The sequence below is a fragment of the Lactuca virosa genome, chromosome 5 (genome assembly GCF_052849685.1).
Source record: "Lactuca virosa cultivar CGN04683 chromosome 5, Lactuca_virosa_CGN04683_v6, whole genome shotgun sequence".
In the NCBI taxonomy this organism is placed as follows: Eukaryota; Viridiplantae; Streptophyta; class Magnoliopsida; order Asterales; family Asteraceae; genus Lactuca; species Lactuca virosa.
Genome location: NC_136430.1, coordinates 427,115,484 through 427,143,371, shown reverse-complemented (window position 1 = coordinate 427,143,371; position 27,888 = coordinate 427,115,484). Strand labels below are relative to the sequence as shown.

Below are 27,888 nucleotides of genomic sequence, written 5' to 3'. Positions count from 1 at the left end.
CGCACCGCATAACACAATTTGAAATTAACATGGTGTGGTTTGCGGTTTGAAATTTTATTAAAACATAGCATTATATATATATATATATATATATATATATATATATTACAAAACTAAAAGTCACAATAACACATGGAAAGATATGAATTTGGCTACATGATGCGAACTAGAATCTGGTCATTACATCTTGGAGTTGAATCTGGATCGCATATCTAGGATAGGTGTCATTTGTGGGTGCCGAGCTTGATTCTTGGTAGTCTTCATATAGAGATATTGTTAGACCCCCACCCCCCCCCCCCCACACACACACACACACATAAAGGACTGTGCCTAAGGAACATGCTCTGACGATCAAGTAAGGTCGATATGTAAGAGGAGATAGTTTCTCTTGGTAGGAGAGAACCGTATTAGTAGGAGAAGTGTATGTATGTAAACAAGACTCAAATCTGGGAATTGGGGCCTCCCCCTCCTGGAGGGGAATGTATCTTATTTACGGGGTTAGTGAAGGGCCAATGGACCTAACACCATCATGTCCCCCCAATATGATGTAATTGGTTTTCTTCTAATCATATCAAATTGAATACAGTTATATATGTCGTACATCATCAAGTCTCCCAGTCCAATGTGATTGATTCGTTGTTAATCGTATCGGACTAGATATAACAAATGTGAATCAAAGTCTAAAAGTATAAAAGAGACAATTGAACCTCGCCTACTAGTATATTATAACGGATCTCGAGGTAGACTTGAATTTATGCATAGTGGGGATAGCTTGATAATCATTTCATTTATTATAGGGATATGATCTGGTCAATGTAGTATAGCACACATGTTATCATGATCATGCAGCAAGATAGGCAGTTGTGATGATTGTGTAGCAATATTGTTGTGGTGATTATGCAGCAAGACTCTTCTCTCTAGACACATACCTTTTCTTTTCCACAGACTAACTAGACCGTCGCAGCACCCTCCCAGGAACTACTCCCGGGGTGCAACTGATGAGTTGCTTGATTGTAGCTACAAATTTCCGATGCGGATCTCTTCATAAGTAAAGAATCTCATCCGGGAAAAGAAGTTACAACAGTGATCATCTATGGGGAGACACCCTTGTAATAGTTTTAGTGTTAAAAGTTGATATATATATATATATATATATATATATATATATATGGGTCCGGTTGAGATTCCGAAAAAAATAGAGATCTTGAGATTCAACGTTAGCCATATATTTCTCATTTGTCGCTCTAGCGCTCCAGCGTACCGACGCGACAAGAGACTCATAATAAAAAATGATTATGCAGCGTCGCCCGTTCTTTTTTCCCTCGCCACCACCACCACCTCTGCCACCAACCGACCACACCACTATCACCTATGTCGCCTTTACCACCGCCTCCTCGGTCGTCACCACCTCCTCTGCCACCAACCACCATAATCATATATGATTAATCACTTTGTGAACAGACATATATGTGTAATCAGTTATTATTAGGCATATATGTATAAACATGTATAATCTATATGATCAGACATTATCTCGTCGCCTCGGTATCCTAGAACGTTAGAGCGACAAATTAGATATACTTGGCTGTGGTTGAATCTCAAAATCTCTATTTTTTCATAATCTCAATGGAACCGTCTTATATATATATATATATATATATATATATATATATATATATATATATATATATATATATATATAGGTTTCGTTGGGATTCCGAAAAAAATTGAGATCTTGAGAGTCAACTTTAGCCACATATTTCTCATTTGTCGCTCTAGCGCTCCAGCGTACCGGTGCGACGGGAGACTTATAATCATAAGTGATTATGCAGTGTCGTCCGTTCTTTTTTCCATTGCCACCACCAGCACCTCTGCCACCAACCGACTACACCACTATCACCTCTGTCGCCTTTACCACCGCCTCCTCGGCCATCACCACCTCCTATGCCACCAACCACCATAATCATATATGATTAATCACTTTGTGAATAGGCATATATGTGTAATCAGTTATTATTAGGCATATTTGTATAAACATGTATAATCATATATGATTAAGCATTATCTCGTCGCATCGGTATCCTAGAAGGTTAGAGCGACAAATTAGAAATATGTGGCTGTGGTTGAATCTCAAGATCTCTATTTTTTTTATAATCTCAATGGAACCGTGTTTTATATATATATATATATATATATATATATATATATATATATATATATATATATATATATATATATATATATATATATATAACACGGTTCCATTGAGATTATAAAAAAAATAGAGATGTGTGTGTGTTTAATTTTTTATTTCTTAATTATTATGATGTGCTTTTAAAATTTGAAGTTTAATTTTAAAGTGATTTTATTCATATGACTTATTATGTAAAGAAAAGGGTTATCAAGAAGTACAATAACACTTTTTTCTTGAGTTTTTTAATGAAGGAGATGGAAAGGAAACGAAGGAAATAGAAGGGATATACAATAAATCCATGGTGTTCTTGATATGAAGGGAAATGCAAAGGGAATAGAAAAAGAATGGCATGGCAAAAAAGGTCAATTAAGTATTATCTTCAAGCACCCATAGGACTATGAAGATGAAGTGAGTAATCAAGCGTAAAAAGAGTTTTAAGTATATCCTTTTATCTTCGCTCCTAACCCGCCCAAAAGTGGGTGGATGAAAAAGTATCAATTTTGCTTCCATTTTCCTTAGGCTTGAGGAGTGGACTCGCCAACCCTCTCGCCAACGCCAAACAAGGTGCTAACATATCAAATACCACCCCCTTTGGATTTGCCAAGGGAGGTGTTAAAAATTGGTCACCAAGCAAATAGCGAGAGGAAAGAAGAGAGAGAAGATGTATTGGTTGATTATGATTGGTTCATAACTATTCTTTCTTTTTTTCTCTTTTTTTTTCAAAATAAACCCTATTAATTTAACACACTACCACTCTCTACCAAATGTTAAGAGTTAGTTGCTAAGAGAGAAAAATGATGTGGCACTCAAAATAATGATGTGGCTTGGTCCTAAGAGTGTTATCACTCCTCTTAGCCTTAGAGCACCCACATCGATGGGATTTTAGTCTTTCAAATCCTTCTTGCAAATGCCACATATACTTTTTATTATTTCTCTTTCAACTAGCTGAAAGACCATTTGCAATGCCCACATATACTTTTTATTATTTTTATATTATTATTTTAGTATAGTTATATAGGATAATTAAAAATCTCCAAAAGCTGGTGAATTAAAGGGAGAGGTAAAGTTCATTAACAATTTTCAAAGTATATAACTTATCAACAAAGACGATTTAAAGATTACGGTGTACTTAAATATCTATAATTAAACATAATTAATTATAATTGTTATGAATTGAATTATTTTTATATATTTACATATTGGATATAAACAAATAAATTTTGTTAAAAAGTATAAAATGGTTGTTGATATGGCAGTGGGTTCCATTTTGAAAGAGTATTTATATTTCATTGATGTGAGTGGTTATCGCAAAACTGATGTCGCAAATTTGAAAGATGAGTAGGCATTGCACTGCACGGATGTGGATGGTCTTACATTTTATCCCTTAAAAATAAAGAACATAATTCCTTTGTGATTTACTTTTATTCATTTACATTCCGCTATTAAATGTACTCGAAAACAAGGGGTAAGATCTTTTCCAACCACATAACACAAAAAGAATGATTGTTTAACACCAAAATTATGATTCAACTCCAACCAACCTCTAAAATTGTGTTTTTTTTGAGGTCTCTACATTTGACATTAATATTTGATTTTAAAAGAAAGTCTAACACAAAAATAGTGTTAAATTTGAAGGTTGGTTGGAGGATTATTGGCCTCTAAAACATAAAAATTGTGATAAATGGAGGATGTTAAAGTTGGTGTAAGTAAATGGGTGGTGCATTAAATAAACTAAATATTACAAAACACAAGAGAGTGTATCTAATAGTAATTAATCTTGATTTTGTTTTTATTTATGAAATTCGTATTCTATTTATTTTGTTTAGTAAATTACTATTGTATTTATCTTATTTTTATATAATAAATTTTGAAATAGATAGTAAAAAGTGATTATTTCCAATAAAACCTTAATATTTTAGCCAGATTTATGAAAAAGTCCCCAAAAAAATTATTTCCAAAAAACATAGAATACCCGTATCTTTTTTTTTTTTTGTTAGTTTGGTCAAAATATTGTGACTTTTCTGAAAATTATCTTATTTTTAACTAATAACCAAAATATTAACACTTTTCTAAAAAATGACACCCAAAAAAAGATTGGAAGACAATTCAAGAGCATTGTCACAAAACGGACAAAGCAAAGAAGGCAAATCCAAACCTCTCCTATCAAGAATGACTCTAATGGGGAGTTTATCGATCCCTAACTTTCAAGCAAAAACATTAGTTTTAATTGGAACCTCCTTACTCCAATGAGGAGGATAATTTGAAGCGGGTAGCATTTTTTATAAATAAATTTTAGTTTGAAATTTTTTTATAAACTTAACTAAAAAATTAAGATTTTACTGAAGATTTACTCTCAAGTGATATGTAAAAAGTAAAACATTCAGATCAATAAAAAGTTCATTTATCATTTTGATAAAATCAGAATGAAATTTTTCACTTTTACAAAAATAAATCTAAGAGGTTATTGTTGGTAAAAAAAAGTATTAATTAAGCTGATTATATTTTAAGTTAATATAAAAAATGTTTTTTTTTTAAATTGACTATTCGATACCAATCAAAAGTATTTTATTTTATTTTTTTGCCAAAATAGTACATTTTCGGTATGGCCTTCGGAATTTTATAAAAAAATTCCAAAATTTCAAGAATTAGTTTGAAATCCATAAACAATTCCAGAATTTCAAGAATAATTGAGGACAAAACCAGCATTTTTGCAGAAAAACAAAAAACTTTTTTTATTTTTGTTAAGAAGTCATTTTAATTATTAGTTTACTCAATATCCCCAAAAAAAATCCGAGAGGTTATTACATTATATAAAATAAATTACATGAATGGTATTTGTAGTTTAGGGTAGTTGGCGTTTAGTCCATAACTTTTCTTTTAATTCAGACCGTCCTCCCCAAATTTGGTTTTGTTTCGTGTTTAGTCCCTAGCAGACATAAAATGATTGTAAATTATTTTCTTGTTTTTTAGATTTTTTTTAATTATTTGGTTGTAATTTTTAGAAAAATATACAAATTTATGGACTAATTCTGTAATTTGAGAAAATATTATCCCTAAAATCGACTCCATAGAATCATCGATTGATTCCTCTTCTGCTTCAATGACTACCAACGCACCAAATCCATCACCATCGGCAGCTTCAGCCCACCTGAAAGCTTCCCCGTCGCCTCGTCAATGCTTGCGAGCAGTGGCGGACGCAGAACGTTTTAGTAGGGGTGGCACTAAAAAAAAAATTCCGAAAAAATCTAAATTAGTAGTGGCATACGTATTTTAAGTCGGTGCACCTAATAGAAAAAACATAAAAAAACATAAATAAATAAATAAATAATAAAAAAAATTTACACTGCGTGCCGGAATCGAAGCAGTGGCCCGGGACCCACGGGGCACCACTAAGGTCCGCCACTGCTTGCGAGATATCATAGCATTACCGAAAAGCTCTCTTCATCCTCGCCAGATTTCAAGCCAAAAGCATCTCTTCATCGCCATCAGATTCAAGTCGGAAACATTGATATTTTCTTCATTAGTCTACCTCGTAGAGACCCTGTGAATTGAAGCCACCACCACCATTGGTGCCTTTTATTTCTTACCATTTGACGTGAATCGGGTCCTCCACCAACACCACTAATGCATGCCTTGATTTTTTACAACTTCGAAAATCATTGCAGAAACCTCATAAATCGAAGCCATCGCCACCATGGACACGTCACCACAAATCGTTTCTAAAACCAATGGCCGTTTTAGAAACCCCGCATTTGATTTTAGTTTTGTTTTCATACATCGTTGGTCGATTCATGTACTGGATTTTGACATGGGATTTTGTTTTTTATATTTTTTTGTTATGATTTCATCAAGTCTGGTTTTGATTTCATCATGTTTGGTTTTGATTCTCTTGGTTCATCATGATTGATATTGATTCACATGAGGGTTTGATTTTGGTTTTTCTGATTTCATGAGGTTTGGTTTTGATTTTCAACAGGTTTGTTTATGATTTTCATTGGTTGGTTTTGATTATGATCAACTTTGATTTGGTTTTGGTTTTTTATTATAGGTTTCAAGTTTGATTTTTTATTTCAGGTTCGTTTTTGGTTTTTGTTTTGTTTTGATTTGGTGTTGGCAATGGCAAACGGTGGTTCCCTTTGTCGGAAATCTCTCCTCCCACACCGATGGCAATAACTTGACAATGAAGATGATCCTCGTCCAAGTGTTCAAGGTGGATGAGAGGATCATATGAAGAAATAATGGGAAGGGGGTGATGTCCGAGGGCCCATTATTTCATAAATTTGTATACAAAAAGAATAATATTATAATATTATAAAAATAATAGATAAAAAAGAGTACATCCACTTAAGAAGTTGCACCCAGATCTAACACTCTGAACAAAATGGACTGATACAAAACTTATACTGGTCCTTCTTTACAGACACATGGTCCTCACATAAGGTGTCACACCTTTGCTAATACACAGGAATCTATAAGAAAAGCTAAAGTAGCTTTATCGACTACATAAAGCTCCTTTCACTCACGTATGCATACTTTTTGTCAGAGTATCAAACCCAAAACAAGAAAACTATTAAAATAAAAATAAAAATTATACTCAGTAATCTTCTTTTTTGTACATAATAAATATATAGAACAACACAAAATAATGTTGTATTTTCAGTCCAAGTTCCATAGTGTCAATTACATATTTTACAATAACAGTTTGTTTATAACAAACAAAAGGTTCAATAAGTCATCAATCAACCACTTTATATTACTAGACTCTACGGGTAACCCGAGTAACATGGGACCATTAAATTTACATATGTTTTGCATTATTGATTATCGAGTTTCAGTTGAACTATTTTTACCAATGGTTATTATTTAAACATTTACCATATAAAGCACTCAAAATATGAGCCTAAATGGGTAAATGTTCTCAATGCCTCATGTATGAGTATTTGTCTAGTCAGTGGGAAATGCGACCCAACAGTTTTAAGATAAAAGTATCTGTATACCTAAACGAATCAGACAAAAACATCACATCTTTTCAATTGATGTGATTTCAATGAAGAAAATAAATAACAGAATGTGTAAATAATTGGAAAAAAAACAAATAAAAGTCACAGAAAAGCTAATTTCTTCGCTGTTTCTTGATAAACGATAATCAGCTACCTTTTTTCTTTTGTTTTTATTATACGTAAATGAAGTGGAAATAGTTTATGTGTTTAATTCGATTTACTTGGGAACAGAAAATGGGTCGCAAAATTCAGCAACTTTAGGTAGTGTCACAATCTTTAACCTGCAACAAGTACATTTTATGACATCTGTAATGAATGAGAGCTTGGACTTGTAGTGTACTCGTTTCAATTCAATTATCAGAGCATTAAATTGTCAGAAAAAATTGCAAGAAACTGAATGAAATTGAGATGATGATGATGATGTGTTAATGTAGAACAGAAATGAACTTAAATTAAACGAATTACAAAATCTACAGAGAACGAAAGGAAATCTAGAGGCGTGTTTGTTTTTTTGTTTTAAAACGAAACGCCCTTAATTTAGATTTTGTAGCAAAAGACTAACCTCTCTTTGCATCGATTCATCAAGTTCTTGGACTCGATTGGCTATTTTTCTCCAGCTTGAATCCATCAAGAATGAAAGATCTCAATCTGGAACCCAATTTATTTACATGTTTTTAACCTCGAATTTGAATGCTTTAAACAGAAGATCCAATTTAAATGAACTTTGACTCCATTATCGATTCCCATGGTACTCAAATTCCATTGTTTTGGAACAAGATCCATCTAAAATAAGCTATGATACTGAAGACTGATTCTAAACCTGGAATTTACCATCTGGACATACCATTCTGTTCGTCTAAAATCCAAGTTCTACTTCTTCTCCTGGTCATTCTACCGAAAACGGAACTAGACAAACTCCGGCTTCTAGCCAATGATGCACCACCGGAGTTGGTGGTTGAATTTGAAGATGGCCGTAGCCTCCCAAAAAACGAGAACATGTTGCGGAAAGCTCTTCCTATCCCACTTTCTCCACCAGCACTGTTCCTACTTGATTCCCACATAATCCTCCTTGGAGTACCAGAATTATTGTTAAATCCACCGTCCATTTCCGTGTATACAACAGGAAGCTCCCTCTCACCGCCGCCGACGCCGGCTCTTCTACCGCCAGAAAACCTCCCAACTGCAAATCCGCCACCAGGTAATCTCCATATCGTTAATCCAACTGCTGATGATTCTTCCTCGGTTGGTTCAGAGCGTTCTAGATTGCTGGAATTTGAATCTGTTGAATCCGTTGGGAGTTCGTGCCGGCAAACCGGGCACGAGTTTCGGAGAGTAAGCCATGGGAGGATACAATCGGAGTGATAGATGTGTTTACATGGCATCTCACGAGCTTCAGCGCTGATCACGAACGCTTCTTTGCAAACAGCACAGTGTGATTCCGTGCTAACGTGTACCTCTGAGATCTCGATCGTCGGCATCGATTCAATAGCTGCTTTTGAAGCCGGACGATGCCCTGTCCGACCTAACCCGTTCATCTCGATCTGAGACAACTGATCGAGCAATCGGGCAAACCCTGACCCCATTAGAAACTCCGACATCGTCGGCGGCAACGGTTGTAGACCCGAACCTGCTCCGTCGTCGTAGTACAACTCAAAACCTCTCTCTCCAACCCCCGAATCCTCCACAGCCCCGTTACCCTCCGCAGGACCACGAAGAACGATGACCGGATTGAAAGGAGACCTGTCCCCGTTGTTACGCCGAGCACCACGCCGGGAGCGTAGATCTGATCGATCGTTGTTTCCAAGCATGTACATCGCCGTGGCAGGAAACCGCCGGCGTGTACCCAGCGGTGGAGGCTCGCTGGCTTCCACGGCTTCCACGAATCCTCCCTCACAGTGTGGACATAAAACGGTGTCTTCCGCCGATACTCTGACGAAGCGCGTGCATCGGTAACACCAATAAGACGCCGCCGTCGTCCTCGACATATTCTTCACGAAGACAAGGCAAAAAAAAAATAGATGATAACCTAAAACCAGCTAGTTGACTAGTAGGTAACGATTCAATTTGTCAGATCCGGTGAATCAAGAAGAAAACAAATCAGAAATGTTAAGAGGATGAGATTCTGGGAGGGGATAAAATATGAATTGGTTCAAAAAGGCTCTGCTTTTGGAATACAGACAGGCGTGATGATGCGGTTTATTGGTCCAAGTTCCGGGCGCAACTCCTAATGTTAATTTCATACCGCGTATGTATTTATATTTGTGCGATAACATTTTATTTAAATCAATGTCAATTTTTAGAAAAAATAAAATAACATTTAGGTTTATGATATCGTAACCCCATAAACTTTTGGTTCCGTCTTTATTTAATCATCGGCTTTTTGATGTATTATAAGTTTTTAAATTCTCATTTTATCTGTTAAGATAGAATTAGATATTTATTTAGTCACGGTAAACTTAGGGTCGGCCCCGACATTCTATAGGTCCTGTTCAATTGACTAAATTAGGCCCTAAGCTATTAAATTCTAAAATATAGAAAATTTTCATGTACCTCTACGTTTTTTACTTTCTTCCATAGTGTTTCATAAAAAGTAAAAGATCTAAAAATTTGCAAGACCAACATAATATGTGACAACTCTAGAAAATATTTTAACTATTAGAGATATGAATGAAAAAATTGATCAATGTTTCATGTGCGCGTTCAATCAAATGTGAAATCAAGAACCAAAAATATCCAACAACATCATGGACTTATTGGAAGAGAGGGAAAAATAGAGTGCCAACTTATCACATTACAAGTTTACAACTAATATTCATGACCTTTTGCCCAATAACTATAAAGCATATTATAACTTAATATCCTAATTTTGAAAAAATGAACACTAATATTCATGAGCTTTTACCAAAGCGTTTTTAGCCCAGCGGTATCCGATGTTGTTCTCTTTCTTTGAGGTCAAGGGTTCAAGTCTAGTAGTTCACATAGATGGAACAATTTATGAGTAGTTTATTATATATATATATATATATATATATATATATATATATATATATATATATATTCATGAGCTTTTGGCCAATAAGTATAAACCAACACTTTGCAGAATCATCAATCTTACTAAAACTACCCTAATAATTATATATGCAAAAATCAAACCAAGTTATACAATAAAAACCTTTCATTGATTGATTGTCCAAAGTATAAGATTATTCAACAAAAACCAAATCAAAAGTTAAAAGCAATGATAGAAAATTATACAATATAATTTGTAGTTTATTGAGTGAGTAATATATATATATATATATATATATATATATATATATATATATATATATATATATATATATATATAAAGACACATTTGGGTTTAAATAATGCATCATTGCCATTCAAGTGTCATTCACAACCTCTTAGGCTAAGGGGTGTGGTGCTTTTTTTACCAATGGTAAAAGGCTGACACCTAAGCGCCACATAGGATTTTACATTTTTTAGATTTTTTACCTACGAGGTAGGGTGTGGTGCCTACGAACATTTTTTTTAATTCAAAAATATAAATAATTACATAAAACTTAAAATTAAATATTAATTGAACTAACATAACATTTCATAAATTGAAAACATTACATTTGATTTAACAATCATAAAACGAAAATTACATTAACTAACATAATAAAATATTTCAGTCCGAATATTCACCGATATCATTGTCAATTGGCTGATTTAAATCAATTTCATTAACCCGATATATGTGTTCCGCCAAATCGTTGCGAAACTCGTGGTGTTTTGATTATCACGTATCGCCCTTCTTCTTGCATGTCATGGGATGGAACCAGACGGTATTGGCGCACTAGATGATGCACCTGAGGATGCATTGTCATTTGGTTGAAACTGACAAATTATTTTATGCTCGTCTTCCAAAATCATATTATGTAAAATGATACACACATACATAATACAAGCGAGCTTGTCCACACTTCGAGGACGAGCCGGATGTTGTAGTATGCGCCAACGCTTCTTGAGGACTCCAAATGCTCGTTCCACATCCTTCCTAGCCTTTTCTTGGTACGTTTTATACTTTATGCGATTGGGATCACCTGGACATGTTAGCGTTTTCACAAACACAACAAATTCAGAGTAAATACCATCAGCAATATAATACCCATAATCGTACGTCGTTCCATTCACTTGAAATGGACAGTTAGGTGCGGACCCATCACAAAACCCATTGAATATGGGCGACATGTCTAAAACATTAATATCGTTGTTTGAACCGGGAGCACCAAAAAAAGCATGCTAAATCCAAAGATCATGTGACGCAACAACTTCAAGTATGACTGTCGGGTGACCCTTATCACCCCGTGTAAATTGCCCTTGCCATGCATTAGGATAACTACCCCAAGCCCAATGAAGACAAACCAAACTTCCAAGCATACCAGGAAAGCCATGAACACTAGCATGATGAGCATATAATGATAGAACGTCGGTAAAAGTGGGTTTACGCAAATACCTTGGACCGTAAATAGTGACAACGCATCTGCAAAACTCATCTAAATTGTCCCTAGCTACACGCTCAGACATTTGAAAATATTTGTCCTATAAACCAGAAACAAAACCGTAAGCTAATTGACGAACCGCAACTGCGCATTTTTGTATTTTTGAAAACTCATCCGCACCTCTTACATCTTGGCGTTGTCTAATATATTCGGAAATGTTAGTAACGTTACCAACTATACGAAGAAATAAATGTTTTTCCATTTGGAATCGATGTCGAAATCGGTGTTCCCCATAAACAGAATTTTCATCAAAATAGTGTGCCATTAGACGGGTGTGTGCATCCCAACGATCTCTGAGAAGCATCTTCCGCGTCCTAGGTTGGATTTCCTCTTCTTCTTTCTTCTTCTTCTTGTACCGTATCCATAATCACTTCCCATTATTTCATAACAGTCTGACCAACGGTCAGCAACAACTTACAATTTTCTAATGGATTTGCTATTTTTATGAGATGATTTTTTAGAAATAATACAGTGGGTTTGAGTGAATATGTTTTGGTTTATGGTTATATATATATATATATATATATATATATATATATATATATATATATATATATATATATATAGTGGTAAAGAAGGAAAATTGAAAAAAAAAAGAATAAATGCAGCAACGGTCAAAAAAAACGGGCAAAAAAAAATACAACGTTCATTTTTTTTTAATTTTTCTCCATCGGTAATATCTCACCACCGGCACTTCATCGGCGGTGTAAAACAAGACGCGGGGCGGTGTTCAGCGCCGGTAAAGAGATACACGTCATACTACGGGCGGTGATATCCGCACGACACCCCTTAGCCTTATACTCTATCCAATGTACTTTCTTCTATGATCTAAGAAGTTTTTGTACATACCTTAGGAAGAGTAAATTTTTCGTGGTTTACACTTTGGTCAAAATATTTTATGGGATTGACAAGTTTAGTTCATGGCTTTAATTTTTTGTTGGTCGATTTTGCCCTTTTAGACACGTGGTATGCTCTTATGCTAAGGTCTCTGTGACTCCTCTTCTCCACCGCCTTATCAAGGCGACCAAGTATACTTACCAAAGAAACTGATTCCTTCAGTTTGATCGTTCCTTCTCACGGTATTGGTATTTCTATTTCGGTGTGTCGATTAAACTATGTATATCGAAAGAGAGATAAGAGGGATGGAGCTAGGGTTTAACTTTCGATTTGAGAGACTAAGATTTCACCCCTCTCGCGTATTCTCTCATACGCTCCTTCAAATGGATGAGTCATCAATGAGGTTGTAACTTTTGATTTTAGATTCTCATTTGTGGATATATGTGGTTCATTTGGTTCCTGATGTGAGTACGAATTTATGTGTGAAGGTTGCTCGCTGGTCTTCGGCTTCACTTTTTCTCCACCGACGACGTCTTAGATGAAAATTCTTCTCCATTTTCGATCGTCGGCATCTGCTTTTGCTTGCTTATGCTTTCAATTGTCACAAACAGACTTTATGTATGTCTTTACCCTAGCACCAACCCCACCACTAACTTTTCTCATTCCTGTTTTCTCCCCGACCACCATCGAAGAACTACACCAGCAGGTTGTCTTTGCTCTCGCACCACATTAGCAAATGCCAAAAAAATCGTGTGTGTTTTTCACCAGTGTTTTTCTTCACTGCATATGAAATTGGTTGTCGATGGATGGGAAAATTTGGGGAAATTGACTGTCTATGCTCATTTGCGTTGATTAATGGGTTTTTAACCACATATTTCTTTTGTATGATTTTATAGGTTGATGGTCACAGCAAAATAATTTTTTTTAATCAAATGCATATCTAATTTTGATTATCTCATGCTACAGGTGCAATACCAAATTATAACACACGGATTACAAATGCCGCTATTATCCTATCCCACCTCCACCTTCGTCTACCAATGCTAATATCACTGTACTCCAAACCTAGCGCCTGAGGTAGTATTGAAGAAAATGATTATTTACAGTGTCGGCCTCCACCACCGTTTCCACCGTCATATTCACCTGGTCCATCTTGTTGCTACTTTCTATGGTCGGTATGTCTGTTATCAATATACCCACTACACATTCAATAAAAAGAAATGATGTACTCTTTATAGACAAATAATGAAAACGGTGAAAGAAATCCCAACATGTATATGAGATTATCAAACTACAAACCAGTGTCTCAGGTTTTTCATTTCTTGCGATTGCATCTTTTCAGTTCTTTTAAGTTCAGCATTTTCATTTCTTGCTACTGAAAGTTTCTTTTACCTTTGAAGGCTACAAAAAAAGTTTAAAAAAAATAGAGGATTTTCTGGCATGTAGCACTGTGTTCGTTTTTGACAATTTTAAAAACAAATCTCTCCTTTTGGTTCTTTGAATAAAATGCATTTTATTTTGGTTTACCTAATTTTTTAAAAACAAATTGTGAATGCTATGCATTTTACTACCTTTTTGTAACATCCCAAAATTCAAGACCAAAATTTTCATTTTAATTAAGTTTTTAAAATCCAACAGTATAAGAAAACATCCATAATAACGTTTCATGTCAAAACCAAAGTGTCGATATTCAAAACATGTTATCATAAAATAATATCAGAGCGTACTCCCAAAGATCTCATGTGCGAAAAACATAGTGTGATGCGCTCCGATCGAGCCGGCTCCTTTCCTTTGAAAACAAAGTACCTGAAATCAAAACTGAAAACCGTAAGCACGAAGCTTAGTGAGTTCCCCAATCATACCACATACCATACAAATCACGTACTGTCAGGCATATTTGGGTGCCCGGCCTACCCTGTCAGGCATATCCGGGTGCCCGACCTACCCTGTTACGCATATCTGGATGCCCGACCTACCCTGTCAAGCATATATGGGTGCTCGACCTACCCTGTTGAGCATACCGGGGTGCTCAACCTACCCCACTGTCAGGCATATCGGGGTGCCCGACCTACCCCATGTTAGGCATATCTAGGTGCCCGACCTACCCTCCGGTGTATCTCAACCGGTTACGGGGACTATTTCACCCCTACCACTACCACATAATAACATAACATAACATAAACATATTGTCAGGCATACCGGGGTGCCCGACCTACCCCTTTGGTCCTTTCAACCTGATACGAGGACTATTCCCCTACTACCACTATCACGTAACATCATACCATACTAGCACATAAAACATAACAGATAGTGGCATACCAGACAATTATCACAATGACAATTATATAACAAACAACTCCTACTAGTGGGCCGGCATTGTGGCCTTAGACCCACTTCTACTGGAAGGTAACTCACCCCGCACTGCTGAAGTCCTATAGACAAAACTCTAGTTGTTGGATGACAGGTTCTCGAACTGTCAATCATCACAATAACACCCAATCAGTAATTGGGTTCCAATACATATCCATAAGTCCATGCTTGGGGTAAAAGACTACTTTACCCCCCATCTTAGCTTGATTCAAACTGTAACATCTCAATTTTCAAGACCAAAAATTTTGTTTTTAATTAAGTAACTTATAAAACAGTTCACTAAAAAACATTATCGATTCATATCATTTCATAAAACCATAGTCACGTGTCTCAAAACAATATCATAAAATAGTAACAATGTCAGAGTACAATCCCAAGAATCTCATAATGCGGAAATCTTGTGTGTGTAATGCGTTGCTACCGTGCCGACTCATTCCCCTTCGAAGAAGAGGTAGCTGAAAACAAAACTGAAAACTGTAAGCACAAAGCTTAGTGAGTTGCCCCATCATACCACATACCATACATAACACATACTGTCTAACACATCTGGGTACTGACTACCCCTTCGGTCTCTTTCAACCGGTAACTTGCCTAGCATATCAGGGTGCTGGCCTACCCCTTCGGTCCTGTCGACCGGTATCAGGGACTATTTCACCCCCTACTTCAACCACGTAGCATCCTAGTGCATAACATATAAATCATATACTGCCTAGCTTATTCGGGTGCTGGCATACCCCTTCGGCCCTATCGACCGGTATTAGGGTCTATCCTACCTTTTCTACCATTATCACATATCATCATAGCATACCAATACATAACATACCATACCAGATAATTATCACAAAGACAATCATCTAACAAACATCTCCTACTAGTGGGCCGGCATTGTGGCCTTAGACCCACTTCTACTGGAAGGTAACTCGCCTCAATGTCGTGCAAGTACTGAACTGTCCTCGGTGTTGGAATCGACTCCTCTCAAACTCCTACACATAACAACCTTCCTTAATTACCATTTCATACTCATAACCCTTTCAAGGGCCAACTCAGGTCAAAGTCAAAGTCAAAATCAACACCCTGGTCAAAGTCAACTTTTGGTCAAAGTTAACATCTGGTTGACTCAACTAGCCGAGTTGGTCTACCAAGTCGTCGAGTTCCATAATCCACCAAAATCCTGGAACTTCAATCCTACTCGTCGAGTGTGTCAAGAACTCGTCGAGTTCTCCTTCATTCAGAATCGGGACCTTTTTGCTCTTGACTCGCCGAGCTCGTCCATGAACTTGTCGAGTCCTTCTTCATACAAGTTGAAGCGTTTAGTCATTGACTCGCCGAGTTCTTCCTTGAACTCGTCGAGTTCTTCTTCATATAACTTGGGACATTGCCTTGAACTCGTCGAGTTCATCCTTGATCACGTCCATCTTGTTGAGTCCTCTTCTAGACTCAACCAGATCGATCAGAACAGAAAAGGTTGGGGAACCATAACCCGACTCGCCGAGTCCTATGAGAGACTCGCTGAGTCCCCCAAAGTCCAAGTTTACCAAGTCGATTTCAGTCAGGCTTAATGCATCCAGAACATAGATCTGACCTCCTAGGGTCGATATTGCACGTAAAGTTACAAACTTTACGTGCATGCAAGGTGTTATGAGTTAATAATACCATTTCTAAGTCTAAAATGAAGTTTAGGCCAAAGAGAAGGGCTAAAGCATGGTAATTTCATAAACTTTATGTCTAAAGGGGCTGAAAGGGATCTGGATCTGAAGTTACAACTTCAGATTACACTCCATACTCAAAAAGGTTCACAAAATTGCTAAAAGATGACCCTAAACTCAAATATAGAGAGATCTAGCAATAGAGAAGTCAAGGAAGCAACTTTATACCTTAAAGGGACTGGAAATGGAGCTTGAACCCTGGATCTACTGCTTCCTTGAACCTTCTAGCTCCTTCTTCTTCCTCCTCTAGCTTCAAGATCACATAAATACTCTCAAAAATGACTCACACACTTGTAAAAGCTCAAGGGTCACGAGTTATGGTTTCCTGGACTAAGGGAGACAATGGGGGCTGCATGGGAGGCTGGTTAATGTGTTTAAATAGGGTGCAAACCCTAAAATTTAGGGTTTCATCCAGACAGGTCTACTCGTCGAGTCGGGGCTTCCGACTCGACGAGTAGACTCTTCCACCCGCGTCCAATCCTTCACATCTACTCAACACGTTGGGCCTCCAACTCGTCGAGTCCCTGTGTAAATATGTAAAAACTTATAATAAAAATACGTACCAGGAACCGGGCGTTACAAATCTCCCCCACTTATTTTAGACTTCGTCCTCGAAGTCTGCTGCTGCATCTGGAAAAAGCTCGGGGTAGTGCTCCCTCATCTCGTCCTCCGGCTCCCAAGTCCATTCTGAGCCCTTGCGGTGCTGACATTGCACCTTCACCAGCTCGACCCTCTTGTTCCTCAGATCCTTCGACTTCATGTCGAAGATAGCTACTGGTCGCTCAATGTAGTTCAGGCTGTCATCCACCTGAATATCCTCTAGAGGCACCAGTGCAGAGTCGTCTACTAGGCACTTCCGTGGCTGGGAGACGTGAAAGGTACTGTGAATCTGACTAAGCTCGGCTGGCAGATCCAGCCTATATGCCACCTTGCCCACCCGGGCAGCAACCCTGAAAGGACCGATGTACCTGGGGCCTAACTTGCCCCGCTTCCTGAACCGGATGACACCTTTCCAAGGTGACACCTTCAGGAGAACCATATCCCCGACCTGGAACTCCAGGTCCGAACGACGCTTGTTGGCATAACTTTTCTGCCGACTCTGAGCAGTCTGAAGCCTGCTCCAGACCTGCTGGATCCTCTCCGTCGTCTTGAGTACCACTTCGGTACTCCCCATGACTCTCTGCCCAACCTCACCCCAGTAAATTGGGGTCCTGCACTTTCTCCCGTATAACATCTCGAAGGGAGGACGATCGATGCTCGCATGGTAGCTATTATTGTAGGAAAAGTCTGCCAAGGGAAGGTAGGTATCCCAGCTACCACCGAAGTCTAAAACACATGCCCGCAGCATATCCTCCAAAGTTTGGATGGTCCGCTCGCTCTGACCATCCGTCTACGGGTGAAAAGCGATGCAAAAGTGCAGACGAGTACCCAACTCGTCGTGAAACTTCTTCCAGTATCTGGAAGTGAACCGCACGTCTTTGTCAAAAATCACGGAGATTGGCACTCCGTGTCGAGCTACGACCTCTTAGATGTAGATATCGGCCAACTTCTCGGCCGAGATGCTCTCCTGGATCGGTATGAAATGAGCACTCTTGGCCAACCGATCCACGATGACCCAAATCGACCACCCCTCGTGCGGTCCTGGGAAGCTTTGTGATGAAATCCATACTAATATCTTCCCATTTCCACATAGGGATATCCAATGGCTGCGTCTTTCCATGAGGCCTTTGGTGCTCGGCCTTGACCTTCCTGCAGATCAGATATCTCTCCACGTACCAGGCTACATCCCGCTTCATGCAGGGCCACCAGTAATCAGGACCAATATCTATGTACATCTTCGTCGCCCCGGGATGAATAGAAAATCGGTATTTGTGCGCCTCCTCCATCAAAACCTGGCGCACCCCTTCATGATATGGAACCTACACTCTACGGTGTAGTGTCAACAACCCACGACTATCACTTATACTTGGCCAAGACTCAGCTAATCCCGTTGTGAGTGACTTAGCATAACCCAAGCAATCTGTTATTTTGTCCGTACTTGCAACATAAAACACAAATACTAATACTGCCCAAACACTAAAACTGCCCGAAACAGCATGTTGTCACATGGCTGCCTTCCAAAATCTACCGAGACCTTCCGGGTCTCCAACCGATCGGGTCCACGCGTCGAATCCTGATGTCACCAAATCCAAGGCTAAAAGTGATTGCTACATGACCAACAGTAGCCTTATATCACAAACGGCCTTAAGCAGTTCATTGCTTCCTTGATCTCATAACTGTAGTGGCGTTCCAACAGTCTTATCACTGGCTCAACCAGATCTAACCCATCTGGGTAATTCCGTAATCCAATCCATGGATTTCCATATCCTCACTGCTGCACCCGAACTGGTGGGTACTATTGTTCCTTCCGCGATCTAATAACGCTCTCATGCTATCTACCAACCTAGTGAATGCTACGGCTACACCTGCAGTCTTACAACACTCTAGCACTATCTGCCAACCTCGTGAATGCTACGGCTACACCCGCAGACTTACAACACTCTAGCACTATCTGTCAACCTCATGAATGCTACGGCTACGTGTCACATCCCCAAACCGGAACGGCGGAAACGTTCGGGGGTGGATGACGTCATGTGTAGTATCACAACCATTGTATCATAGCAATCATAGTAAACACAACCATTACATTGAATACATATACGAAAAAGGTTTACATTTGTTTAAGTGTTGTTTAAATACATCAAAAGTGAAAGTAAAATTTAAAGACATGACTTTAGTTGCTCCAACTTCTCAAAACTCCAGAAGGTACTTGTCTACTGATTTCCTGAGAATATAAGCAGTTTTGAAAGAGTATCAACATAAAGTTGGTGAGTTCATAAGCGAGGTTATGTAGCAAAATCTGTTTATAAATTTGTAGAAAGGTTTGCATGCTTCCAAGAAAATCCAATATTTCCTTAAGTAATGAAAAGTAGCCTTAAACCCTAAGACCCATTGTAAGTTCGTTATTGAATTCTGTTCTTATATCTGAAAGTACTTGTATGAAATCCCTGGCTACCACCAGTAACATAAATATCATATAGTATGGAAACCCTGGCTAACACCAGTAAGTATAGTAGGTTTATTACTTAAAATAAAATCATTGAAGAGTGAAATCCCATAAACAAATGATTAGTTTATACTTATTGTGAGTCGTATAACCATGCTTGATATGACCTAGAGACCTTTACAACGTTCTTCAAGTGTTGGTTAAATGACATTTGTCACCCCAGGCATGTCTGCCTAACTGTAGCTAGCAGTTCAGGTGTGGGATTGTCAATCCCGAATAGATCTATTCACAAATCTCACGCTCTCTCTCCAGGAGACTCTGGTTATACTGTGATAGGATTTAATTCAGTACACCTAAGGGTACCGTTTTGAAGTAGTGTCTCATAATTCTGTATAATCTAGTTTACATGTAATTCTAAGGTGTTTTCTTGTATTAGAATCCGTTGGATGCGGTATAAGGTAATAATTATACTTAAATAATTATTAAATGCCATGTCCTTGTAGTAAAGAATACCATAAACTAAATATGCCATAGTTTATATGTTTAGTGGTGAATAACTCTAAATTCGTAAAAGTTATGTTTTGAAAACCCCAAACTATACCTATTATAGTTTACATGTATATGATGTGAATGTTGAATCTGAAAAACTATGCAATTTTGGTTGTAAGTTGAAAACGTCCCTTATGCTAAACATAGTACAAAAGGGATAAGATATCTAAATATTTTATACAAATATGAAAATCGTTTGTCTGAATCAATTGCATGGGTTTTATACTAATAAAAGTCCTTTTGTATTAGTTCACACAAGCATTTGTGTTTGGCTTGTATTCCCCCTGAAAACGTTTAAAAATCGTAAAAGTGTAGGGGTATGAACTCACCTCGAGTGAGTGGTTTGTATGAAGGACCGATAAGAGATTTTGAGTGTCAAATGAAGCCTCGAACACAATTGGATCCTATTTAACATGTAATAACACATATATGATTCAATTTAGGGTATTTCATGACTTAGACATGATAGGAAACCACCCTAAGGACTTGGAAACACTTGGACTAAGTGCTAAAACCATATGGGATTGAGTGAAGGAGGTGTACGGCCACCCTAAGGGTGTGTACGGCCCTGGGTGTGCGGCCCATTAGTGTACGGTCGTACACTCATGAAAAATTGTGCATGTTGAGGTGTTTCAAGGCCCTAAGAAGCATCAAGGAAGTGTTCTAGGTCCCATGCTTGGTTGTAATGCAAGTTTGAGGCCTAAAATGTTCATGAAAGTGGGTGTACGGCCCTAAGGTGTGTGTGCGGCCGTACACTCTTCATGTTCATGCCCAAGTTGTCGACTTTTAGGTGCATCAAGGCTAAGATCATGTCAAACTAGAAGATAGGGGCCAAACTCTCACTTTGGAGAGCCTTTAAGGGGGTGTACGGCCAACCTTATGAGGGTGTGCGGCCGTACTCCTTCAAAGGATGAAGAACATGAAGAAACTTGATGAACTAAGGCTTGAATCAAGAGGTCTTTCAAGTATAACAAGCTAGAGGGTGGAATACTCACGTTTTTGAAGCCTTAAAGGGTTCACGGTTGAAGAAAGTAGAGAGAGAAAGGAGTAGTGTGCAGCCAAGAGGAGAAAGGAATGAAGGAAGGGGATCTATTCATATATAAGGGTGGGTGACCCACTACCTTGAGTGTGCGGCCATGTGGGGGGGTGTACGGCCGCACTGTTGGAGATAGTGTCTAAGTCCATAACTATATTTGGTATGTATTTGACCCGGCCCTGCATGGTCCATTTGGGTTGCACTTCACCCGAACAATTTACGGATAATCTTTTGAGAATAGTATAAGTTATGATTTATTAATATATTATAAGTTCTAATATATTAATATAAAATCATATTATTTAATTAGTGTTGATCTATGATTAATTTAGAATTAATTTAGAGATCAAAAGTATGACTAATTAAATATGGGCTCTTGTATTTATATAGTGTGGGCTAATGCTTATTTGGAATGGGCTAGGCTTGCATGGAAAGTCCATGGATACTCCATGGAGCTTTAACCCATGGATCTCATGGAAATGAAAAGACATGGGTATTAGGGTTTACATGGATGTAACCCTAATCCACCACACTATATAAAGAAGGCTTTGGTTCTTGAAATTGCACAAGTTGATGTGTGTAAACTAAGAGGGCCGATTTTAAGAAGTTTGTGACTATTCTCTCAAGTTTCCAAGTTTTTGGTGATTTGTGACTTCCATTTGAGGCATCCACATTATTGGTGCTAGGCTCTCAAACTCCAAGCATTCAACTACTACTACAAGGTAAGTAATTCTACTAGTTTTATTTGATTCAAGTACCCCATGCCATGCTAGTTAGGATAAGAACCTTGGAAAAATAATTATTTGCATGTATCTTAGTCAAACATAGATCCAAGGTTTCTAGGGTTGCATGTACACCATAGGAGTGTTAGAATGCTGAAAACCCATCAGTGGTATCAGAGTCTGGTTTGTTTGTTTGATACTTGATGCAAAAAAAAAAAAAAAAAAAACTTGAAAATCGAAGTTTTATTCAAAAGCTCGTATCAAAATTTCAAGTTTTGTATATGTACTTACGATTCTTGAAATTTTTGATATGAACATTCATAAACATATGAGTTTAGAAGATCATAGAAATTATGTGCTAATAATTGATTATATTAATTCTTGATCTTTATGTGTTTTAATGGAGTCCATAACTAGTTCTTAAGTTATGGATAACCAAAAGTCACATTTATAAATAACCATTAAAAGAACACATAGGTTACAAAAAATGAAGAGTCTTCATTTTTAATAACCATTAACTCATAAGTTATGAGAAATGAAAAGTTTTGAAAGTTTACAAAACTTGCCCTCAAGTTTTGGAACATGTAAAGTCATATTAAAAACTTTAGTTCCAACCCCTAGAATTTTAAAAGTTAAAATTCAACCCTTATACTTTATAATATTATAAGTTTAATAATATTTATATATGTATAAGATCAAGTCGTCTTACCGCTAGTACGCCTCATTCACGAAGTCGGTCTATAAGGGGGGTATAAGGTTGTTGCCTATAAAATGGCAACTTAATGGGTGTCCACTCTCACCCACCGCTTCCTTGATCGGTGGAGGGTCGTTAGCCGAACGGGTAGGACAAGGACTTATAAATTCTCATTAAAAGTATAATGATAATACTAAAGTAACTAAACTTTATTGAATTCCCAATCTTTGTTATTTTAGGAAAATGTGAATAAGGTGCTAATCCATGAAATTACACTTTACACTTTGTTTAAGTCATTAGTGGAGCGTGTGTGGTTAACCGGCACACTAACTTGAACTTAACAAGGTAGGTAAAGGGTGACTTAATGTTTATTATAGTATCGATGGAGCGTGTGTGGTTAACCGGCACATCGATTGAGGGGTAATACATTAAGCGTACCAAGTAATTTGCATGGTTACTTCACACCTTGTTTTGTGATCCTCGGCATCCCAGTCACAAAACTTGAAGGGCACACTCGAGATTGAAACATGCCATTGAAGAAAGTTCAATGAATCTCAAAGAATCTAGGAGTTTCTAAGCCAATTAAAACCTAATTAAATATTTCGTTTTTCATGGTGGAAATTGGTGAATCGTCATTCACCTATCTTCAAATATCTTATAGCTTAGATTACGGCATCCTTCTTCTAAGTTATAAAATATTGTGTTGGGTCCTAGCCTTAATATTACATTTGGGTGTTTTGTTAGGGACTATCTCTATATCTAATCTAATATATTAGCTCTTCTTTTCAGATGTCTTCCAATAACAATGCTTCTGGCTCAAACCCTACTAGTTCCTTCTCTCTCATGAATCTTTGTGGGAGAGTCATCTTTGATGGGTCCAAATTTACAGATTGGATCAGAAACATCAGGATGGTCACTCGGTATGAGAACAAAGAATATGTTCTCGACAAGGAGCTGAAGGTACCCGAGCCAACTGCTACTCCTGAAGAGCTTGCTGAATATGAGGTACATGAAAGAGATGCTACAAAAGTGGCATGCATCATGATGGCCACCATGACAGCCGAGCTCCAAAAGTCCTATGAGGACTATTATCCTTTTGAGATGCACCAGGACTTGATGGACCGCTACCATCAAAGTGCTCGTCAAGAGCGATATGAAATAATCTCCTCCATGATAACAACCCGAATGAAGGATGGTGAACCCATCACGGGCCACATGCAGAAAATGCAAAGGTATGTGGACCGTTTACTGAAGCTGAATGTGAACTTCCCTGAGGAGTTAGCAATAGACATCATTTTGTACTCCTTGCCATCGTGTTATGATCAATTCCGCATGACATATCACATGAACAAGGAAGAAGTCACCCTCAGCAAACTTCAAGGACTCTTGAAGACCGCTGAAAGTGGTCTAAAGGGTAAGCCGGTTGTTACTACTCCTACTCCTACTCCAACTGCGGCCAATGTCTTGGCAATCGGGTATGGCAAAGGGAAGAAGAGAAAGAACCCTTCTAAGGGTACCAAGGGTAAGACCCTTGAAGGCTCCTCACCAAGGGTAAGACCCTTGAAGGCTCCTCTTCAAGCAAAACCAAGAAAGGTTTTGTCACTCCTTCTGCTAACCCTAATGAGGCTGAATGCTTCTATTGCCATGAAAAGTCGCACTGGAAGCGAAACTGTCCAAAGTACCAGCAAGATTTGAAGGATGGGAAAGTAAAACCTAACCATGCAGGTATATACACTATATTGTCTAATAACTCACCTCATTCTAAGTCTTGGGTCCTTGATACAGGCTGTGGTATTCACATATGTTGTGATTTGCAGGGACTAAAAAGAAGTGAGAATGTGGAGCAGGGAAAGATAAACTTGATCATGGGAAACAGGAAAGCTTCACCTGTCACCAAGATAGGAGTTTATTCCTTAGTGCTAAATAGTGGGTTTACATTAGATTTGAATAAATGTTATTATTCGCCAGAAATGGCAAGAAATGTTATTTCCTTTCATGCATTGTATAAACAAGGTTTTACCTTTTATTTTGATAATAATAATGGTAGTATTGATGCTTTCTTTAATAATGTTCTTTATTTTAAAGCATTACCTTGTGATGGCGTGTATGAAAATGTATCTGTTGTAGACAATCTAGGAAATAATGTATTGTGTATTAAATCTTCCACTAGCTTAGATAAAGCATCCTTATGGCATTGTCGTCTTGGACATGTAAGCAAGAAACGCATAGGCCAACTCCAAAAGGATGGAGTCTTGGAGTCATTTGACCTAAAGTCAGATGATAGTTGTGAATCTTGTTTGCTTGGTAAAATGACAAAGTCACCTTTTACTGGCACTTGTGCTAGGGGTGAAGGTTTGTTGGACCTCATACACACGGATGTGTGTGGACCCTTCAGAACCGCCACAAGAGATGCTAATCGGTTCTATGTGACTTTTACTGATGATTTTAGTAGATATGGATATGTCTACCTAATCAAGCATAAGTCAGAAACCTTTGAGAAATTAAAAGAGTTTAAGCAAGAAGTGGAGAATCAGTTGGGCAGGAACATTAAGATGCTTCGATCTGATCGTGGTAGTGAGTATCTTAGTACTGAGTTCCTTGACTATCTTAAGGAATGTGGGATTGTCTCACAATTGACACCTCCTAGGACACCACAGTTGAATGGTGTAGCTGAGAGGCGCAATCGGACCTTGTTGGACATGGTTCGTTCCATGATGAGTCGAGCTTCGCTACCAATCTCATTTTGGGGGTATGCATTAGAGACTGCCGCCCATATCCTTAATCTAGTCCCTACAAAGAAGGTTGCCAAAACACCTCACGAGGTGTGGACTGGAAAAGTTCCCAATCTAGACCACATCAAGATTTGGGGTTGCGAGGCTTTCGTGAGACGCGAGACTCACGATAAGCTCGAACCCCGAAGCGAAAGGTGTATTTTCATCGGCTACCCACAGAAGTCCTTTGGTTACATCTTCTACAGACCCAATGAGAATGTGGTCTTTGTAGCAAGAAGAGGATTCTTTCGAGAGAGAGAATTCATGAGCCAAGGAGACAGTGGGAGGCAAATTGACCTTGAGGAAATTCAAGAGTCAAGTGGTGAAGGAACCTCAAACCCTAGCCCTCAACCTGAGGAGGAAACTCCTGTTGAGCCGACTGAAGAATCTATACCTCTGAGGCGTTCCACCAGAGTTAGGAATGCACCTGAGCATTATTATGGTTTTCATATTACTGCAGAAGGTGAGACACTTATCAGTGATAACACATTGGTAAATCTGGATGAGCCTAATAGCTACACGGAAGCCATGGCAGGCCCTGAGGCTGCTAAATGGAAAGAGGCTATGGATAGCGAGATACAGTCCATGTATGACAATCAAGTTTGGAACTTGGTTGACAATGTACCTGATCGTAAGATAGTTGGGTGCAAATGGATCTTCAAGAAGAAGACCGACATGGATGGTAATGTATACACTTATAAGGCACGACTGGTTGCAAAGGGTTATTCTCAAACTCCAGGAGTTGATTATGATGAGACCTTTTCACCAGTGGCCAAGATTAAGTCTATTAGGGTTCTGTTAGCCATTGCTGCAATTTATGATTATGAAATATGGCAAATGGATGTCAAAACCGCTTTCCTTAATGGAAAGTTGGCTGAAGATGTTTACATGGTTCAGCCAGAGGGTTTTGTCAGTACAGAGTACCCCAGTAGAGTATGTAAGCTCGAGAAATCCATTTATGGTTTAAAACAGGCACCTCGCAGATGGAATCTTTGCTTTGATGAGAAAATCAAAGAATTTGGCTTTTCAAGGAGTGAAGATGAATCTTGTGTCTATATCAAGGCTAGTGGGAGTATAGACAACTTTTTGGTACTGTATGTGGATGACATACTACTCATAGGAAATGACATCCCAACCCTGCAGGAAGTAAAGTCCTGGCTTGGGAAGTGTTTCGCTATGAAGGACCTTGGAGAAGCTGCCTATATCCTAGGGATAAGGATTTTAAGAAACGGGAGTAAAAGACTAATTGGACTTAGTCAAAGCACCTATGTGGACAAAGTGTTGAAAAGGTTCAACATGCATAACTCCAAGAAAGGAGAGTTACCTATCCAGAGTAACGCCAGATTGAGTAAGACACAAAGCCCTAGTATTGAGGCTGAGATAGCAGAAATGAGTCGAATACCTTATGCTTCAGCTGTAGGATCGATCATGTATGCTATGACGTGTACTCGACCTGATGTAGCCCTTGCTTTGAGCATGGTTAGCAGGTATCAGGGGAACCCTGGCAAGGCACACTGGACTGCGGTAAAGAATATCCTCAAGTACCTACGAAGCATTAAGGACTGGGTCCTTACCCTCGGTGGCAGTGAGGACTTGAGAGTTGTAGGGTACAGTGATGCTAGCTTTCAGACTGACAGGGATAATTTCCGCTCTCAGTCGGGCTGGGTCTTTACTCTAAACGGAGGGGCAATTACTTGGAAAAGTTCCAAGCAGGAGACAGTGGCTGATTCCACTTGTGAATCAGAGTATATAGCAGCAAGCGAGGCAGAAAAGGAGGCTATATGGATAAAGAACTTCATCGGAGACCTTGGAGTTGTACCAGCTATAAAGGAGCCAATGGAGATTTTCTGTGACAGCAATAGTGCGGTTGCCTTAGCCAAGGAACCAAGAGATAATGGGAGATCCAGACACATTGACAGAAAATATCACTTCATCAGACATCGAATAGATGAAGGAATCCTCGTGGCAAAGAGGGTATCATCGGATGAGAACCCAGCAGATCCCCTCACGAAGGGACTGACTCGGGCTAAGCATCTCCAGCATGCTCAGAGCATAGGGCTGAAGGATGATATTAGTTTTAGTAGTTAGATAATCTTGAAATTTGTAAAATGTAATTGACATTTGATGATAAATAAAAGCTGTTATTTATGAGTAAAGTGTTGCTATCTCTTGTCAATCGTTTACTATTATTTCTTTTTACATGTTTTGACTTCCAGAATAATTATGTTATGGTTTATATCATATTATTCAAACTCTCCACAGTCGGTCATATGTTGGAAGTAGATATGAATCAAGACTGTCATGGGTTGGCTTGTAGAGGTCTAAGATGCTAGACAAAGCGGGGCTACAACACTCATGAGTGCTCATAAGTTCTGAGTATTGGATTCAACCCACGCTCACTTGTATCACTTCA

General features: G+C 38.3%; 1 protein-coding gene across 1 annotated transcript; it reads right to left on the bottom strand.

Annotated features, from left to right (window-relative positions):
* Nucleotides 1–7,588: 7,588 nt before the first annotated feature.
* Nucleotides 7,589–9,439, bottom strand: LOC145112945 (E3 ubiquitin-protein ligase RDUF2-like). Its single transcript, XM_079049055.1, has one exon. It carries the CDS (start codon nt 9,177–9,179, stop codon nt 8,022–8,024), a length of 1,158 nt encoding a protein of 385 aa, XP_078905181.1. The 5' UTR covers nt 9,180–9,439; the 3' UTR covers nt 7,589–8,021.
* Between the last annotated feature and the right edge of the window lie 18,449 nt (nt 9,440–27,888).

Coding starts and splice junctions, on each gene's coding strand:
- LOC145112945 (XM_079049055.1), bottom strand. CDS start 9,179: ATGTCGAGGACGACGGCGGCGTCTTATTGGTGTTACCGATGCACGCGC.